This window comes from Caloenas nicobarica, chromosome 24, assembly GCF_036013445.1.
Source record: "Caloenas nicobarica isolate bCalNic1 chromosome 24, bCalNic1.hap1, whole genome shotgun sequence".
Lineage (NCBI taxonomy): Eukaryota > Metazoa > Chordata > Aves > Columbiformes > Columbidae > Caloenas > Caloenas nicobarica.
Genome location: NC_088268.1, coordinates 3,802,241 through 3,821,187, shown reverse-complemented (window position 1 = coordinate 3,821,187; position 18,947 = coordinate 3,802,241). Strand labels below are relative to the sequence as shown.

The following is an 18,947-nucleotide window of genomic DNA, read 5'->3' as shown; positions in this document are numbered from 1 at the left end:
ACGCATGCGCGTTGCCGGGGCGGCGGGTGGGGGGGGGTGCGAGCGGCGCTGTCCCGGAAGTGCGCCGCGCGCACGCGCAGTGCCGTTGGCGCCGGGCGGGAGACGCGGCGGGAGCAGCGGGCGGAGGAACGGGAGCGGAGCGGAGCCCTGGGCCGCGATGCCGCGGGAGATCATCACCCTGCAGCTGGGCCAGTGCGGCAACCAGAGTGAGTGGGCGGGCCGGGCCGCGGCGGGGAGGGGCGGGGCGGGGGGGCGCACGCCGCGGGCGGGGCCGGGATGCTCTGGGGGGCGTGGGCGCGGTCTGCTGAACCGGGGCGGGGCCCCTCGGGGGCGGGGTTTGCAGAGGGGGCGGAGTTTGAAGAGGAGGCGGGGTTTGCCGAAGGGGGCGGGGTCTGGCGAGCCCGGGGCGGGGCCTGCCGGACCGGGGCCGCTCCGGGCGCTGTCCCGGGACCCCGGCCCCGTTCCCGGCCCCGTTCCCGGCCCGTCTGACCGACCGCGTCCCCCCGCAGTCGGGTTCGAGTTCTGGAAGCAGCTCTGTGCCGAGCACGGCATCAGCCCCGAGGGCATCGTGGAGGAGTTCGCCACCGAGGGCACCGACCGCAAGGATGTCTTCTTCTACCAGGTACTGCCCCGGGACGTGGAACGGGCACACGGCGCGACGGGATGCACCGTCCCTTGGCACCGGGTTGCTCTGTGCCCGGAGTGCCCCAGCCCTGGAGACATCCCAGGCCAGGCTGGACGGGGCTCTGAGCAACCTGAGCTGCTGCAGATGTCCCTGCTCATGGCAGGGGGGGCACTGGGGGAGCTGGGAAGGGTCCTTCAACCCAGACCATTCTCTGATACAGGGGGGCGGGGTGGCTGTGGCCATTGCGGCTCCGTCAACAGCCCCCCAGTCAGCCCCAGTGGGGCGGACGCTGACCCCACACTGGTTTGAGTGGCAGCCGCAGCCGAGTGCCTGCTGCCTGCACGCTGCCTGCACGCTGCCTGCGCTCCAGTTTCTGGAAATGGATGTGTTGTGGGGGCAGAACCGCATGGCTGAGGCTGCCATAGGTACCACCTTACGTAACGGCCGCCCCCCGCTCTGCCTGCCCAGCGTTCAGGACACGCTCTGGGCGCATGAAACTGCTGCGTTACGGGACAGCTGTACATAAAGAGTTTCCCTTCCTCCTCCTCCTCCTCCCGGCTGTGCCGCACGCTGCTGCAGCCAGGGGGTGGCACAAGCACTCATGGTTTCTCTTGCAAATACAAAGCGGCTTTTGCATTGTGACCTCCCTGCTCCTCGTTACAGGCGGACGATGAGCATTACATCCCCCGAGCTGTGCTGCTGGACCTGGAGCCCCGAGTGATCCACTCCATCCTCAACTCGCCGTACGCCAACCTCTACAACCCGGAGAACATCTACCTGTCGGAGCACGGAGGGGGAGCTGGGAACAACTGGGCCAGTGGCTTCTCGCAGGTAACAGCTCCAGCGCTCCTGGGTGCAAACACACGTCAGCTCGTTAATCTTGAGGCTTTGTCGTGGCTTTCTCGTGTCACCGTTTCTGAAGAACACCTCGTCCTTCAGCAGGGACTTAATTCTGACACTTGGTGGCACCCTGGGCGCAGGGTCACGTTGTGAATCTGACTTGGCTTCACACCAGGCTTGAGCAGCTCTGCTCCATTTTCTGTGGGAAAGGAACAAACCTTGGTCTGGTCTCTTGCAGGGAGAAAAAATCCACGAGGATATTTTTGACATCATAGACAGAGAGGCCGATGGCAGCGACAGTCTGGAAGTAAGTAAACCGGGGGATTTGGAGCCGTTTGCCCTGCTTGGTGTTTTCAGAGCCAGGCTGCTGTTGTGTAAGGTCGAGCTCAGCCCCTTGGTGCACACAGACGTCCTCAACTTCTTCTGGGTGCCGAGCAGAAGACACGTAGAGAGGGCAGCTAGGGAAAGGAGGTCTTGCCCATCACTACATCTGCCAGGCTTCACCAGAAATCTTCTTACTATATGCGCAGCGGGTTATTTTTCTGCCCCAAATGCGGCTTGCAGGAAGAGTTCCGGGCATTATGGTGCTTTTTCCTTTCCACCTTTGAGATCCGTGGAGCAAGCGCAGCCAGCCACAGCTTCATTTTCTCTGCAGCCGGGTTAAGCAGGCACCAGAGGTTCCAAGGGCTCGTCACCTGCTTTGTCCTGTGCCCCTGGCAGGACTTTGACCACTGTCACTGTAAATCCATGTTCTGTGCACGGACAGACAGGGCTCCCTGGTGGTGTTTGTGTCAGGTTGTCACACGGCAACAGGGGAAGGGAAAATGCCATTGTAAAAATAATTCGACAGAAGATCCAAGAGCCCGTTGTGGGACCTGCCCTCAAGGCAGGTAGAGGAAGCTTGGTAGGAGTTTGGGGATGGTGTGAAGGACCCGGGAGAGCACTGAGAACGTGTACCTCCATTTCGTGTGACCGACTGGACCCCGAAGGTGATGTTGGAGCTGTTCTGGGGCGGGAGGATTCCAGGAGGTTCCTGAGCAGTCGTTGCGCTCTGTGGCGTGTGCCGGATTCCACCCACGCCGGCAGAAGTGGCCTGACAAGCGCGTGGCTGTCGCTGTGGTCTGCAGGAGCTGCGACAAACCTCCCCTCCGTCCGCAGGCGTCAGCTCCGCGCTCTCCCTTGTCGCGGGGGGTGGTTCTTGCCCTGGTTGGTGACTCTGTGCTTGTTCTGGACCTTGAGCTGCCCGCGTTCTGCTTCCTTCCAGGGCTTCGTGCTTTGCCACTCCATTGCTGGCGGAACGGGCTCCGGGCTGGGCTCCTACCTCCTGGAGAGGCTCAATGACAGGTGAGCGTTCAGCTTTGTCCCTTCTTCCCTTGCGGCAGAGTCTGGCCCAGCCCGGGCACCCGGCCAAAATGGGGAGCTGGGGAGCGCTGACTCAGAGCCACCGCCCCCATCCAAACACTCTTGTGCAATCCCTGGCGTGCCGCCCAGGGAAGGGACGGCTCCCGATACGCCTGGGGACTCCGCAGGCTCTGAAACTGGACTCGTGCTGTCCAAACTCTGCTTTTCCTCAGCCGTTTTTATCAGGCAGCTGCCTCCCGACACCCCGAGTGCGCAGGGGAGGGTGGGAGGCTCCGGCTGTGGGCTCTGAGCTGCCGTCCCTGCCTGTTTGAGCTTGCAGCCTCTTGAAAAGGCTCGTAAGCAGCTGCTTAATCAGCCTGTGGATGGCTCAGCCTCCCCTGTAGCTCCGTCTGGCAGCCGGTTCCTGCGCTGCTGGGGTAGGCACTGCCGGGACAAATCCTCTCCCTCCCCGGGAGCCGACTCTGGCACATAGCATCGGTGACTCACTGCTGTCCCGAGCCCTGGAGACCGCGAAGGGAGCTGGTGGGAGGAGACAGCGCCGGCTGGGTGCTGTTAACGCTTGCAGTGGCTGGGCTTTTCTCACCAGGTACCCCAAGAAGCTGGTAGAGACCTACTCGGTTTTCCCAAACCAGGATGAGATGAGCGATGTTGTCGTCCAGCCGTACAACTCTCTGCTGACGCTGAAGAGGCTGACGCAGAACGCTGACTGCGTGGTAAGAGCCCTGCTGTGTGTCACACCAGCGGTGCCGCCACCTCCTGTGCGGCAGCCCTGTCCCCGGTGCTAAAAAACCAGTAGACTTTGCTGGGACAAATGGTCTGGCTGTGGGATGAGTGCCACAGCAGCCAGTGAAGCCCCAGGCGCTGCAGCGAGTGCATCCCCCGTCCAAAAGGACTGAGCAGATGTGGTGGCTCCAGATTCTGCCCCTCTGCACTGGTGAGACCCCCCTGCAGTGCTGGTCCAGCTCTGGGTCCTCAGGACAGCACAGGACAGACATGGACCTGCTGGAGAGGGGCCAGAGGAGCCCCAGAAATGATCCGAGGCTGGAACAGCTCTGCTGGGAGGACAGGCTGAGAGAGTTGGGGTGTTCAGCTGGAGAAGAGAAGCTCCGGGGAGACCTTAGTGTGGCCTTTCCATACTTATAAGGGGCCGATAAGAAAGATGGGGACAGGCTTCTGAGCAGGGCCTGCTGCGACAGGACAAGGGCTGATGGTTTTAAACTAAAGGAGGGTGATTCAGGCTGGACATGAGGAAGGAATTGTTGCCCCTGAGGGTGGTGAGAGCCTGGCCCAGGTTGGCCAGAGAGGTGGTGGATGAACCATCCCTGGAGACATCCCAGGCCAGGCTGGACGGGGCTCTGAGCAACCTGAGCTGGTGCAGATGTCCCTGCTTATGGCCGGGCTGGCACTGGGGGAGCTGGGGAGGGCCCTTCAACCCAAACCAACCTGTGATTCCGTGACGGGAGCTCTGCCCTAACCCCAGCTCAGCTCTCTGGTTATCTGTTCTGCCACCAGCATCCAGCACATTCTCCCCTGGCAGCAGGGACTGGCTGTAATTCCCCCGCAGAGCTCTGCTGCAGCCTCCAGCACCTGCAACCACAGCCAAGCAGCATCTTCACCAAGGTCTTTGGTTGGTCCTAACCAAGCCGCTGCTCGTCCCTCCCAGCTTATCTCTGCACGTTGCAGGGCACGAGGAGCTGCTGGGGCTGAAGGTTGCTGCAAGGTGCTGGCTCAGAGGCTCTTGGGGAGAGCGCTGGGGAGCGCAGCCAAGATGGGAGGGAGGGAAGAGCTTCCATTGACAGTGTCGGTTACGCTCCGCAGATGAGTCAGCTCGTGGTTTCCAGTGTCTGCCACCTGCCACCAAGGGCTCTGCCTGGCTGCGGCACTTGGGGATGGTGCTGGGCGATCCGGTGCCCTTGGACACGTGGCCAAGGCTGCCACTCTTCCAGCTGCTTCCCAGGCTCCTCACAGAACTGGTTTTTCTCTTGCAGGTGGTTTTGGACAACACGGCTTTGAATCGGATCGCGACAGACCGGCTGCACATTCAGAACCCGTCGTTCTCGCAGATCAACCAGCTGGTGAGAAGGGCTCTGCCCTCAGGAGAGGCCGGCGTGGGCTTCCCTGTGGTCTGTGATTTGGTGCGAACCTGCTCCATGGGCTGCGTGCAGTGATGGGCAGCCTGGAGCCGTGAACAAGGGTCCTCTGCCCTACCCTGGGGTGACCTACAGAGATAATGTGGGGTCTGGAGCACCTTTCTGATGAGGAAAGGCTGAGAGAGCTGCGGCTGTAGAGCTGGAGAAGAGAAGCTGAGAGGGATCTGATCAATGGGATCAATATCTCAGGGTGGGTGTCAGAGGATGGACCAGACTCTGTTCAGTGGTGCCCAACACCAGGGTGAGGGGCAATGGCCACAGACTGAAACACAGGAGGCTCCATCTGAACATGAGGAGAAACTTCTTTCCTTTGCGGTGCCAGAGCCTGGACCAGGCTGCCCAGAGCGGGTGTGGAGTCTCCTTCTCTGAGACATTCAGACCCGCCTGGCCCGACCTGTGTGATCTGCTCTGGTGCCCCTGCGTGAGCAGGGCTGGGCTGGGGATCTACAGGGGTCCCTGCAACCCCAACCACCCTGTGATTCTGTGTGACCTCCATGGCGATGTTCCACAGCCATGCAGTGACAGGGACACCGACCTTGGCCTCTCCCCCAGGTCTCCACCATCATGTCCGCCAGCACCACCACGCTCAGGTATCCCGGTTACATGAACAACGACCTCATCGGGCTGATCGCCTCGCTCATCCCCACCCCCCGGCTGCATTTCCTCATGACGGGCTACACGCCGCTCACCACGGACCAGTCGGTAAGGCCGCCCGCCGGGCACTCCACCCTTCCCGGAGGGCCGGAGGATCTGCCACGCTCACCTCGTGACATCCGTCAGTCCCACGGGCTCACTGTGAGCTGTAATCGCGTGTTCCGAATCCCAGAGCCGTGTGTCCGCACCACGCGACAGCCGCCTGCGATATGAGTCAGGTGTGAGCAGGCAGTTGTGCTTGTGCTGGGCTACCTGCTGCCTTTGTCAGGATCTCTGTGGCAGCTTTGGGAGAGCTGACGGTGTTCGAGCTGACAAAAATCCACCCTTAGAAATGATCAGAGTGAGCCCAGCGGTGGCCCTGCCAGTTCTGCAACCACCAGGGGGTTTGGGGCAGAAAACATTGTCACACCAAGACTGATTGTGGGCTCCAGGTATTGGCCCCTTCCCGGGGTGTGATCTGTGTTCTGGGAGGGAATTCCACCCCCAGCTGCATCGAATGCTACTGCTTGCATTTAGCGTGTGCCCCCTCAGCCCCTCCGGTGAAAATGGAGCAGTTGCGGTTTGCAAGGCGCTCACCTGCGTCAGCCGCGTCTCCGTTCCGCGGGGAGCTCACAGCTGCTGTTCTCCTCTCCTCGCCTGCGTTTCCTCAGGATGTTACTCAGAGAAGCAAATCTGAAAAACTGCTGGCTCTGAAAAGGGTATCGAGTGTGTGATCTGTCCTCCCGGGGAGGAGTGCGGTGGCTCAGTGGGGAGTGACCCCCTCTCCTGTCCCCCAGCAGCGGAACAGGACACAAGTTTGACAGCAAAAACATGAAACGCGTCCCTGGAGCGTTGCCCCAGCCCCTGTTGTGCTGCGGGGGGGACACAGCTCAACCCCCTCGTGTCGGAGCATCCGCCAACGCTCCGGTTCTCAGCCTGGCCGTGCCTGTTGTGTGGCTTTGTGGTTGCCCTGTCCTGCACGTGGCTTTGCATGTGGCTCCATCCCCGGGGCGAGAGCTTCTCCCACCAGCCGCCCTCTGCTCCCGTGTGCGTGTGTGCAGCGGGGGGGATGAGGGAGCAGCGTGCCGGCTCCTTCTGAGCCCCGGCTGGCGTTCGTAGGTGGCCAGCGTGAGGAAAACCACAGTCCTGGATGTGATGAGGAGATTGCTGCAGCCGAAAAACGTGATGGTGTCCACAGGGCGAGACAGGCAGACCAACCACTGCTACATCGCCATCCTCAACATCATCCAGGGGGAGGTGGATCCCACGCAGGTGAGCGCCCACGTTCAGGTGCTGATGGGAATGGCCTGTCTTGCCAGGGAAGGGCATGATTATAGAATTGTAGAATAGTTTGGGTGGGAAGGGACCTCCAGAGCGCATCCAGTGCCCCCCCTGCCCTGAGCAGGGACATCTGCACCAGCTCAGGTTGCTCAGAGCCCCGTCCAGCCTGGCCTGGGATGTCTCCAGGGATGGTTCATCCACCACCTCTCTGGCCAACCTGGGCCAGGCTCTCACCACCCTCAGGGGCAACAATTTCTTCATGTCCAGCCTGAATCTCCCCTCTAGATTAAAACCATCACTCCTTGTCCTGTCACCCTGCTAAAAAGTCTGTCCCTGCCCTGTGTGGCGAGACTGGGTGGTGCCTGGGAACCGGCCCTGGCCTTGGGGACAGGCTGCTGGTCCCTTTACATGAGGAGCCTCTCTTGAAATCCACCTTTCCACAGCCGTCCATTGTGTGAGGAGCAGCTCCCAGGTCTGCTGGGCCCAGGCTCTTTCCCCATCACCCCGCTGCCCTTTGCCGCTCTCATCCCCCCAGGTTCACAAGAGTCTGCAGCGGATCCGGGAGAGAAAACTGGCCAACTTCATCCCCTGGGGTCCTGCCAGCATCCAGGTGGCTTTGTCCCGCAAGTCCCCTTACCTGCCGTCTGCACACCGTGTCAGCGGCCTCATGATGGCAAACCACACCAACATCTCCTCGGTGAGTGCCTTCCCTCGGTGGACACAGCCACAGCTGATGTCTTTTCGGTCACAAATGCGTCTTCTCTGGGGTTTTCACAAAGCCACGGCAGGTCCTGCGGGTGAGGGGAGGCTGGGCAGCTCCCGGCTGGGACACAGCGGAGCTCAGGGCTGGTGGCCCATCAGTCCTGCTGCATCCCGGTGCTGTTCTCCCAGGAACAGGACTCTGGGTAAATTTAGATGAGATATAAGGAAGAAATTCTTCCCCACGAGGGTGGTGAGGCCCTGGAAGAGGCTGCCCAGAGAAGCTGCAGATGCCACATCTCTCATAGTGCTCAAGGCCAGATCGGACAGGGCTTTGAGCAACCTGGTTTAGTAGACGATGTCCCTGCCCATGGCAGGGGGTTGGAATGAGCTGATCTTCAAGGTCCCTTCCAACCCAAACCGTTCAATGATTCTCCCTGGCCAAAGGCAGCCTTGGAAGCACAAGCTGACCCCAAACGCTGGCTGGGTGCGGGGCAGCAGCTACTGCCCCGTGTCCTCGCAGGACACCCCCCAGCCCCGCGGGATCCCCCGGGAGCTCCTGCCCCTCTGACCTCTGCGCCGTTCTCCAGCTGTTCGAGCGGACGTGCCGGCAGTACGACAAGCTCCGCAAGCGGGAAGCTTTCCTGGAGCAGTTCCGCAAGGAGGACATCTTCAAGGACAACTTCGACGAGCTCGACAACTCCCGGGAGATAGTGCAGCAGCTGATTGACGAGTATCACGCCGCCACGCGCCCCGACTACATTTCCTGGGGCACGCAGGAGCAGTGAGCGCCCTGCCAGGGGACGGCAGGGTCCCACGGCCACCTCCACGCACGCTGGCAGGGTTTTGTCCCTGCCGTGCCCACGTTTAGCACCCTCAGCGCTGCCCGGCCGCCGTGGGGCCGTCACACCAGCTGCACGCACACGCCGCGCTCCTCGGCGCCAGCAGCTCTGCAGGGAGCAGCGCTGTCCCCGGAGCCCCTCGTCGGGGGACAGGCTCCGCTCCACCGCGTGCCCTGGCCCAGGACACGACTGGGGCAGCCAGGAGGGATAAATCCACCTGTGGGAGCAATGCTCGCTCTGAGGAGAATGAGAGCGAACCCGGGGGCTTGGAAGGGGCTTGGCCCAAAGAGTTGGGTGCGCACGACCCCTGCGGCCAAAGGCTCGGTGTGGCTGAGCGAGTCCTTGCCCTGGGCAGGAGCCTCATTCCTCCTTCGCCAGATCAGGCCTGGGGCACAGGCTGTATCTATATTTTTGTAGGTTATTTTGCTTTAATAAAGGCTGTTCCTGCACTGACGCTGCCTCCACGGCTCCTGGAACGAGCAGCCGGGCAGCGACGCAGCTGCAGCCGCTGCCAGGGCCAGCACTAGCCCAGCTGGCCGGCCCCGCCGCGCAGCCGCAGCCCGACCGTGTCCCAGCTCAGTGGGAGTGCGGAACCGGGGCCGCTGCTCCCCTGCACGTCCCGGGGGTGCGCGGGGCCGGCCCTGCCCCGGCTGGGAGCCACAGCAGCGACCGCTGCGGCAGAGCCAGAAATACCGGCAGGACCTGCCGGCACGGCTGACCAGGGGCAGGAGCCGGCACCGCCCTGCCCGCAGAGCGTGCGGGTGCCCGCGTTGGCGTTTCACCGGGGCTGGGGGGCCCTGGCTGCTCTGGGATGGGAAGGACACCAGCCTGGGGACTGGCTGGTGGCGACGGAGAAGGGGACAGATGGACACGGCCGCTCCGGCCCTGTGTGAGTCAGGGTGGGAGGGATGGGGGTGCAGGGCAGCGCTGGCATCAGCCTAAGCCTGGGCTGCCCAAGGTGAGAATTAGCCTTTTCCTCTGACCCTGCGGCACAGGCTAAAAATACCGGCCCCGCCGTGGCAGCGCCAGGCTCCCACGCCCTCTTTGGCAGCGGCCCCGCTGCCGGGGCAGTTCCCCCCCGGCCGGGACGGGCAGTGCCAGGGGGTGCCGGGGAGCTGCCTGTGCTGTTGATGAAATGCCAAAGGGCGCAGCGAGCAGCCTGTGCTGGCCGGAGGGATGACAGTCCCTGTCCCCAAGGACATACTGTGCTGCTCCTCCCCGCCACCGCTGCACCGAGGATCAGCCCGAGCTCCAGCACAGGAATCCCAGCCTTTCCTTTGTGCATTTATTTAGAAAAACAAACAAACCCCCCCTCCCCAAGACAGAACTGACAAACTTTACAGAGGCAACATTGAGGGGCCGAGCCCCAGCCGTACCAGCCACCGGCCACCCCCGCACCACGAGCCCCGACGTGGGGCCACCAAAGGCGCCCGCTGGTCCCCGAGGCGGCTCAGCCAAAAGCCGCCCGCAGCTTTCCAGGAGGAGTGGGGGGGTGGGTTCAGCGGACGGACAGACAGACGATGGCACAGCACTGCTGCCTGGCAGCCCCCTGCAAAGCCCCCCCGGGGGTGACAGGAGCCGGGGCAGAGCTGCCGGGCAGCACGAGTGCTGGAGGCGAAGGCACCGGGGTGCAAGGGACGGGGACAAGCCTGGGGGCAGCATGGGGGGGACCGCGGCACGGCGGCCCCGCTGCCCTCCAGGGAAAGTGCTGGGAGACGTGGGGGGGCACAGGCGTCTCGAAATAAATTAAAGAAAAAAATAACCAGAAAGGCAACTGTGGCGTGGGGAGCACGAGCCCCTGTCCTCCCGCTCCGGGGAGCACCAGGGGACCAGCACAGACCCAGCGCTTGCTGCTAAGCCAGCCACCCCCCCGTGCTGGCCATCGGGAGCACCCTGTGTGGCTGCACTGGCCACTGGGCTAGCTGTGGAACGAGCCCACGGGCGGCCGGTGTGGCCGGGACACTGGCGTGGGGCAGAGCCCCTGGGGGGGTCCAGGGGGGGCTGGGGGGCTGGTGGCCGCCGGCTCGTGGGGCCGGGGCGGTCGCTGGGCGCCCGCAGAGGTGAGGTACGTGTTGAGGAGCTGGGCAATCTCATCCACCTGTGGGGCAGAGGGGACACGCTGGGTCAGCCCAGGGTGACAGACAACCCCGGGGGAGACAGGGGACAGAGGGACGGCTGCCCGTACCTGGGAGGTCTCGAAGAGCAGGTCCCGGTCCTCCACGGAGAGACGGAAAGTGCTGCTGTCGGAGGCGCCGAAGGAGGAGATGCGGCCATAGCAGAAGCTGTCCAAGGGCTCGGGCTCCCCCGGCTTGTAGAGCGAGACGGCCTTGGCGCCGATGCCCAACCACAGCCGCTGCGGCACGGCCCCCAGCGCGCTCTGCGGGGGGACAACGGGGCGTCAGGGCCGCCCCCCACTATGGCCGCCCCCCATCCCCATCCCCATCCCGCCGCGGCCTCACCACGCGCAGGTCGACGTCGAAGAGCGTGGAGCCAAAGCCGGGCCACTCGCGCACCAGCGCCACGTAGGCGGCCATGGCCTCGGGCCGGCCCATGCCCTGCAGCAGCTTCCACTTCTCCAGGATGGCGGCCATGGTGCTGGCCCCCTCCTCCCGCAGCCGGCCCCGCAGGCGCTGGTCCCGCTCCGCTCGCTGCTTGGCCAGCGCTTGTCCCCAGAGACCCCCGGCCAGCAGCCCCGCGCGCAGCCGGGCCCCCCGGCACTTGGGGGGCGGTCGGTGGCGGGGGGGCGGCAGGCGGGCGTGCAGGACGCAGGGGGGGAAGAGCTCCTCCAGGCGTGGGAAAGGTGCGTGGGTGGAGAAGTCGCTGTTGAGGCTCTGCAGGCGAAGAGCTGCCAGCGTCTGCAGCGTCTCCTCCGACGTGGGCACGTAGCCCCGCAGCACCATCTCGTGCGCCTGCGGGAGCGGGGGGTGAGTGGGTATGGACACCCCGGCATGGCGCGGCACAGCCACCCCCGGTATGGAATCATTTTGGTTGGAAAAGCCCCTCCAGATCACCAAGTCCAAACGTTCCCCAGCCCTGGCACTGCCCCATGTCCTGAGAACCTCATGTCCGTCTGTCCAACCCCTCCAGGGATGGTGACTCCAGCACTGCCCTGGGCAGCCTGTTCCAATGCCCCACAGCCCTTTGCGGAAGAAATTGTTCCCCAGATCCAACCTCAACCTCCCCTGGCGCAACTTGAGGCCGTTTCCTCTGGTCCTGGCGCTTGTTCCTGGGGAGCAGAGCCCGACCCCCCTGGCTCCCAGCTCCTTTCAGGCAGGTCAGAGATCAGAAGGTCTCCCCTCAGCTCCTGTTCTCCAGCTGAACCCCCAGCTCCCTCAGCTGCTCCCATCACACTTGTGCTCCAGCCCCTCACCAGCTCCGTTCCCTTCTCTCAACTCGCTCCAGCACCTCAAGGGCTTTCTTGGTGTGAGGGGAGGGCACAGCACAGCCACCCAACCTGGCTCTCACCTGCTCGAAGAGGAGGGCGAACTCCAGGCTGTCCCGCGGGACATTGTCCGTGTCCAGGAAGCCATAGTGTTTGAAGCAGAGCCGGCACGGCGGGTCCTGCTCCTCCCCAGCCAGGCTGCGGCAAAGGGACCGATTCCATCAGCACAGAACACAGGTGTCCCCACACCATCCCCTCCCTCCCTTGGTCCCCCCGGCCCCTCTCCCGTGTAGGCAGCAGAGCAGGACATTTACTTTTCAAACCTGGTGAGGACGTCGGCCAGCAGCGTGGCGTTGCCGACGGGCTGCTCCCGCCGCCGGGACTGCTCGTAGAGCGCAAAGAGGTTGGGGCTCTGCGACAGCCCCAGGCGCGACACCAGCTCCCGGGCCACCTGGGGCAAGACAAAGGCAACCGACGGTGACTGCGCGTCCCTGGCCGCGGCGCTCACGGCTGCAAAGGGGACACAGATAGGTCACGGCAGGCAAAGGCAGACGGCCCCCAGCGACTCTGGGAGAGACCCACAGGAGCCCCCAGCTCACCCGTGCCGAAATGTGCCGAGCGGCCGGTGCGGCCGCGGCCCCTCACCTCCTCGGCCGTGGTGTGGGAGCTGATGGCCACGCTGCAGGCGGGCGCTCCCGGGCAGTGCACGGTGCAGATCATCTCCTGCCGCCGCATCAGCACCAGGATCTCCTCCAGCGAGGGGACGCACTCCCGCCCCTTCGTCTTCCCCAGCGCCTCCCGGATGAAGCAGGCGTACTTGGCCATCTCCGAGGTGGGGAACCGGCTCTCCGTCCTGCAAGAGATGCCAGGAGGGTCACGGTGGCACAAACCCAAAGGTGGCCCCGGCACCCAGCGAGCTCCCTGCCCGCAGCCTGGCTCTGCCATCACTCACCTGTCCAGGTGGAAGCGCAGGAATCGCAGGACGGGCGGGGAGGGCAGGAAGGTGCAGCTCATGCAGGTGAGCAGCTGCCAGTAGTGCAGGTCGCTCTGCCCGCCCGGCGCCGGCGGCTCCGTGGTCTGCTTCACCAGCTGGCAGTAGATCTCATCCACCAGCGGCGGCAGGTCCAGGCAGGTCTGCAGGACGCCCTGCATCAGCGGCACCGGGTCCCGCTCCGACTCCAGCTGCTGCAGCGAGTTGAAGAGCTTCACGGCCTCGTCGCGCAGCGTGGTGTAGCTGCGGGGGCTGGGGGCTGCGGGACAGGGTCATAGAATCATTTGGGTTGGAAGGGAATTTCCATACTCCCCCAGTGCCCCCCCTGCCACGAGCAGGGACACCTGCACCAGCTCAGGTTGCTCAGAGCCCCGTCCAGCCTGGCCTGGGATGTCTCCAGGGATGGGGCATCCACCACCACTCTGGGCAGCCCAGGCCAGGCTCTCACCACCCTCAGGCTTAAAAATTTCTTCTGCACGTCTAGCCAGGTGGGGGTTAACAGTCCCATGGGCTTCCCCATGCTCCCCCCAGCACTGTACCTGCACCCAAGGCTGGACAGAGCCCAGCCCAGCGCCTGCCCGCCCGTCCAGCACCCAGCCCAGCCCAGCCATCGCTCCCCCAGCCCAGCGTGCGGGACCCCCGCCCGCCCCTCACCGCTTTGGTCCAGGCTCCCGTAGGAGAAGGGCAGCAGGGGAGCGTAGAGGGGGCTGCTGGTGTAGCGCAGGATGGGGTTGCAGCGGTAGATCTGCTCCAGGACCTCGGGGCTGCCGCAGTGCTCCTGAGAGGGCGAAGCGACGGCAGCAGCTGCAGAGGGGCTGCACGGCCGAGAGCCCGGCACGGGCACCCGGGAACCGTCCATCCCAGCCCCGCCGATGGCTGCAGGGCTGGGCAGCCCCTTGCCACGGGCTCACCTCGACGTCGCGCATGAGCAGCTGGGTGGGCGTCTGGACGGGCGCTTTGCTGTCGATGACCTTCTGCACGGCGCAGACCCAGTGCACGGCCTCGTTCAGGTGCTCGGTGTACAGGCGGTAGCAATGCTTCCTGCCAAACACCGTCACGCTCCAGTAGCCTGCGAGGGACAGACAGCTCACCCGCTGCCCCAAGGACCCCCAGCCCCTCCTCTGGGTGACAGTGACCTCCCGGGGCGGGGAGGGTGACACAGGGCACAAGGAGCCGCAAAGGCACAGCCCAACCGAGGGGTGCGGACGCCCTACCTGTCTCCTTGTAGGTCTGCTTGTCCGGCCAGAGCACGGAGCAGAGGCTGGTGAGGACGAGGGAGCCCAGGCGCCGGGCGCCCTTCTCGTTGCTGCTGTAGTAGTCCAGGGAGTCTGGCGTCAGCACAAACCAGTATTTCCGAGGCCGGATCCAGGGGGTCTTCACACCGCCCCGCACCTCCCGCTGCAGCCAGCCTGGGGAGGGGAAGCCTCAGCCCCAGTCGCCGGCACCACCCACCCCACCGGCACAGGGCAGGGTCTGCCTGGCACCAACCAGTGTCCCCTGCCCCTCTGGGATGGGATCCAGCCACAGTCGGGCATAATCCTGCCAGTCCTGGCTACTCCAGGGGCAGAGACCCCTGTCCCCACCTTTCACGAGAGCGTCAGGATCATCGTCCACCGGCCCTGGGCCCTTCTCCACGATGAGGCTGCGCATCTCCTCTGCAACGAGCAGGGACCTGCAGAGGGACACAGGGCTGAGCCTGGGTGCCCACGGGTGCCTCCCACGGCCCCCACGCGGGGAGACAGTCCAAGGGTTGGGGTGAGCCGGGTCCCGAGGAGCTCCGGGCACCCCAAAACCCCGCGGTGGGAACGCAGCAGAGCCATCGGGTGCAGATGACCCCAGCTAAAAATAAGCTGTTTGCAGTCGCGGCCCTGCCAAGGAATTCGGAAAATGAACAACCAGGAAGGAATGTTGGCAGCGGTGTCGGCACTGGGAGGACAGGGAGCAAGCTGGTCCCTGTGCCCCGGCACCCCGTCTCCCCAGCCACAGCATGGTGGACATGGCCTGGCAGAGCCTCCTGGCACAGCAGGGGACACGCACAGCACCCATCGGCTCAGCCTGCGGCAGCCGAGTCATCTGGCATGGCAGAGGGATGGAGACGTGCCCGAGGACGCACCAGGGATGAGGACAGAGTGCCGCAGTCCCGTCTCTGCCGTCCCCTGCTCCAGACCGGCACAGCACGGTGCTGGCCCCGCAGGCAGGGCGGTACGGCACACACCGGCACTGGTGCATCCTCCCACGGTGTGCCAGGCCCCCAGCACCATACAAGGGACATGATGGAATGCCTGGTGGAACCGAGGCAGGGGGCACTCACCGCTCCGAGCCGCTGTTGCTGCGGGTGGGCTGGCTCAGGCTCACCTCCAGGGACCCCTGGGGAAAGAGGAGACGTCTCAGCCCCGTGGTCACTGCCTGGCACCCCCAAACATTCCCCTGATGACGGCTTGGCTCCTCGTTAGCCCAGCTCCGGGCCAAGAGGGACACGTTTGTGTCCTGCCGCCATGGGGCAGGGAGTCCCCGTGCCCCCCACAGCCACGGGAGGAGCCAGGGCAGCGGCTGGGGCAGCCTGGGGGCGCGGGGGCAGCCGCTGGGCAAGCTGGCTGTGTATCCTCGGCTGACCCGGCAGGCTGAATACCGTGCAGAATTGCACAAGGTCAGTGCTGAGTAATACGCTTATGGCACAAAGTCCCATTGTGCTGGGGCCGCTGACTTCCTGCCCGCGGCGGTGGGACACGGCACAGGGAAGTCCCTGGCCCTGCCGCAGGACAGGGGACGGTTCCTCCTCGCGCAGCACAACTTGACGTGGACGGTGCCGCTCACGTGATAACGCCGGCACATGTGCTGAGACATGAGGCAGTGCCCAGGCACGGGCAGACACCGAGCTGGGCAGGGCACCCCGGCAGAGCGGGGCGCGGGGACACGGGGACGCTGTCCCAGGAGATGCGCGCGTGCTCCTGCCAGCTGCAGCCCAACAGGGCAGCCAGAGAAGCGACAGGCCAGCGCATGCCACGAAACACCAAGAAAAAGAGACGTCTGCTAAAAATAGTGGCGGGAAGGGGGGAGCCGCTGCAGGTACGGCTGCGCCGCGGGGCAGGGCCGGGTGCCACTGACCCATGGCATTAAGGGCACCTGTCACGCAGTGCTGGCACCCATGCAAGGCGCCGGCTCCTCCAGTGACCGTCCCGCTGCCGAGGAGGGCTCTGTGTGCTCCTGCAAGGCTGCGGGAACGGAGACAGCACCCAGCTCCTCAGCCACGGCCCACGGGAGGAGGTGGCAGCGGCGGTGGCCGTGGTGGTGGCCGGCTCCTTCTCAGGGATATAAATAAACGGGAGAGGAACTGCAGTGGCAGGGCCAGGGCAGCTGCTCCCACGCTCCCAGGAAGGGGCGGCCGGCACTGCGGGTTTCCAAGGACTCCCCAGCCACGGCAAAGGGCTCCCTGGGGAACTGGCGTCACGGCCGCCCACACTTGGACCTCCAGAGTCAGCGCAGCCCATGGGATGCTGGAAGCCCAAAGACGGCTCCTGCCATTGCCGTGCCCTTGGCACTGCCACCGGTGCCCAGAGGGCCCAGCTCCAGCCCTGCTGCTGTCCCTGCTGCCCCAGGGGGGCTGGCACTGCCAGGAAAGGGGACATGCTGCCAGGGCAGCCTGGCGACAGCAGGGCTGTGCTGTAGACCCCATGGCGGGCAGTGAGAGAGGGGCCACAGCAAGCAGGGCCAGGCTGTCACCACCTCCTATGTTCCCTCTAGGCAGGGACACAGCCCCGTGGCTCTGGGTGCAGGAGGAACCCCTGGGAGCCGGGATTCCCCCCGCCACCCAATGCTATCAGCTGTCCCCCACGCAGCCCAGCCGGAGGAAGCGCCGGTTTCCGCCGCTCTGCTTCCCTAAACAGAGGAAGCAGCCGGAGCGGGGAGATCCAGGCCTGCTCCCCGCGCCCGGCACGTGCTCCCGGGGCGCCGTGTGCCGCCAACAGCCCCAGCCTGCTCCAACAAGTCTGTGCAGAGCCATGGCCATCCCGAGGAATCCGTCCTGTGGGGACCCTCTGTACACTGGCCAACGTGACCCTGGCAGTAGCACAGGACAGGTATGAGCGCCAGTGCAGGATTTGGCACCTCCATTCCCACGGCTCCTGCCCCGAGGAGCAGGCAAGGGCAGGGTAGCGCAGGCAGCACAGCGCAGGCAGGGCAGCACCCAGCTCCACCAGCAGCTCTGCTGCCCAGCTGGCCTGGCAGCGCCCCGGCTTCGGCTGCACCCCAGCACCCGCCGGGCACCCGGGTCCCGCCACCGCGGCACCAGCAAGGGCCCCGTGTCGGGATGCAGCCGGCAGCGGCCCCCGCACCCCTCGGCTCTGCCCCGCGGGCTCCGGGACCCCCAGCGCCCGCCCGGAGGCAGCGGCTTCCCCGCACCCACCGGGCCGAACCCCCCCGCGCCCCGCGGGGACCCCCCGGCCGCCGGCGGGGACGCGCCAAGGGCAGCCCCGGGCGGCGGGACCGGCGGGGACGTGCCCGGGCAGGCGACGGCTGCTCTCGCCGGGGCGGCGGGGACCGGGACGCGCCGGGGCAGCGCCGCCAAGCACGGGGCCGGGGCCGCACGGCCGCGCCGGGCAGAGCCGCGCACCCCGGGCGAGAGGAGCCGCGCACCCCCGGTCCCGCCGCGCCGTGCCCAGCCGCGGCTCCGGTGCCCGTCCCGGTGCCGGCCCCACCTGGTCTCCCTGTGCGCGGAGCTCGAAAGACGCCTCCTCCTCCTCCTCGGCCTCGCCGTCTGCTTCCCGGTCCGCGTCGCCGTAGTCCCGCCGCAGCAGCGTGAAGCCCTGCCGGCAGCACAGCAGCCACCACAGCCCGCCCGGGAACGGCATCGCCCCGCCGGCAACGCGACGGGACCGGGACGGGATCGCGACGGGACAGCGACGGGACCGGCCCGCCGCCCACCCGCGCCGCGCCGCGCCGCGCCGCGCACCGGCCGCCGCCGCCACCGCCGGGACCGGCCCCACCGGCGCCGCCGCCGCCCCGGGCGGGCCGGGCCAGGCGCGTCACCGGCCCCCGCCAATCGCCGCGCGCGGCCCGGGGCGGAGCCAGCGCGCCCGGGGCGGCGGGGCCGCCGCTTGCGTCACCTACCGGGCGGGGGCGCGCGGCGGACGGGGGGAAGCTCCGGGGGTGTCGCATGATCGGGCTGTCACAGGGCCGGTGCTCCCGGAGCCGTCGCCAGCACGATGCACCGGGCCTGGGCACCGGCACCGGGCACAGACCCCGGGGGAGAGCGCTGGTTCCGGTAGCCCTGGGGTTCCACCGGCCACGGCGTCGAGCTGTCCCGCAGCACCGGTGCCATGTGCTGGCCCAAACTCTCCGTGCCGCAGCACCAGCACCCGTCCCGGGAAGGCGGCTCAGCCCGGTGTGGTGCCGGGGCTCCGCGGGCAGGGGGGCACGGCGCTCGGGCAGGTCTGTCCTGCCAGCCCTTGTGTCCCCATGAGCCCGTGTCACCCCGGTGCTGCAGCCCCGGGGTCGGCCCAGCAGCAGAGAGTCCGCAGCACCCTTGAGCTACCGATGCCATGACAGCACCCGGGCCCTGGAGCCCTGCAAGGGGTTAAGCGCATCAGCCACGGCTCTGGCTTTGCTACAGCTGTCGGGTCAACACCGTCTCTGGGAGCCTGCGGTGCTGGGATGCGCACGCAGGAAGCGCCGGCTGCCAGCTCTCCTCCCACGCAGCCAGCACCGGGCCTGCGCCGGGGGGCTGAGCCGCGCTGTGGGGCCGGCAGGACAGCGGGGACAGCCATAGGCACCGGTGGAGCGGGAGGTGCTCCCCTGCATGCCCAGCTCCACTGCAGAGACGCCACGAGCAGCCGCACCAGAGCCAGACCCCGTCCCACTCCCGGTACCCCGTGGGGGCGAGCGCATCGAGGCGGTGCCAGCCCCCACCGCGGTGCCCTGGCCCCGGGGGAAGTGGGAGCCGCTGGGCTGGGATGTGCCAGGGCAGAGGACTCGTGGGGGAAGTGAGAAGGGGAGAGGAAAGTCCCTCTGGCCTCTGTGGCCCCCCGCCTCGGGAGGGGTTTTTCCAGCCGGACCCACTGCAGATTTTTCCGGGGGAGGCTCTGCTGTCACCAGCCCGGGACTCCTGTCCCCTATAGCACCGTGCCCGCTGGGATAGCAGCGTGGG

At 66.0% G+C, this 18,947-nt stretch overlaps 2 protein-coding genes across 3 annotated transcripts; one reads left to right on the top strand and one right to left on the bottom strand.

Moving 5' to 3' along the window:
- Window positions 1-96: 96 nt before the first annotated feature.
- On the top strand, window positions 97-8,885 carry TUBG1 (tubulin gamma 1). Its single transcript, XM_065651007.1, has 11 exons — window positions 97-206; window positions 510-622; window positions 1,289-1,456; window positions 1,704-1,772; window positions 2,730-2,809; window positions 3,414-3,540; window positions 4,816-4,902; window positions 5,530-5,679; window positions 6,730-6,882; window positions 7,427-7,588; window positions 8,181-8,885. Exons 1-11 carry the CDS (start codon window positions 158-160, stop codon window positions 8,376-8,378), a joined length of 1,356 nt encoding a protein of 451 aa, XP_065507079.1. The 5' UTR covers window positions 97-157; the 3' UTR covers window positions 8,379-8,885.
- Window positions 8,886-9,713: 828 nt separating this feature from the next.
- On the bottom strand, window positions 9,714-17,777 carry PLEKHH3 (pleckstrin homology, MyTH4 and FERM domain containing H3). 2 transcript variants are annotated; one of them, XM_065651331.1, is made up of 13 exons: window positions 17,500-17,777; window positions 15,117-15,172; window positions 14,389-14,477; window positions 14,020-14,214; window positions 13,717-13,874; window positions 13,460-13,583; window positions 12,767-13,064; window positions 12,460-12,667; window positions 12,129-12,265; window positions 11,898-12,012; window positions 10,892-11,341; window positions 10,618-10,809; window positions 9,714-10,530 (listed from the first exon to the last, which is right to left on the bottom strand). In XM_065651331.1, exons 1-13 carry the CDS (start codon window positions 17,650-17,652, stop codon window positions 10,351-10,353), a joined length of 2,355 nt encoding a protein of 784 aa, XP_065507403.1. In that variant the 5' UTR covers window positions 17,653-17,777; the 3' UTR covers window positions 9,714-10,350. The 2 variants fall into 2 exon arrangements, with proteins under 2 accessions (XP_065507403.1, XP_065507404.1); XM_065651332.1 differs by having other exon boundaries at window positions 12,138-12,265.
- Window positions 17,778-18,947: the final 1,170 nt, after the last annotated feature.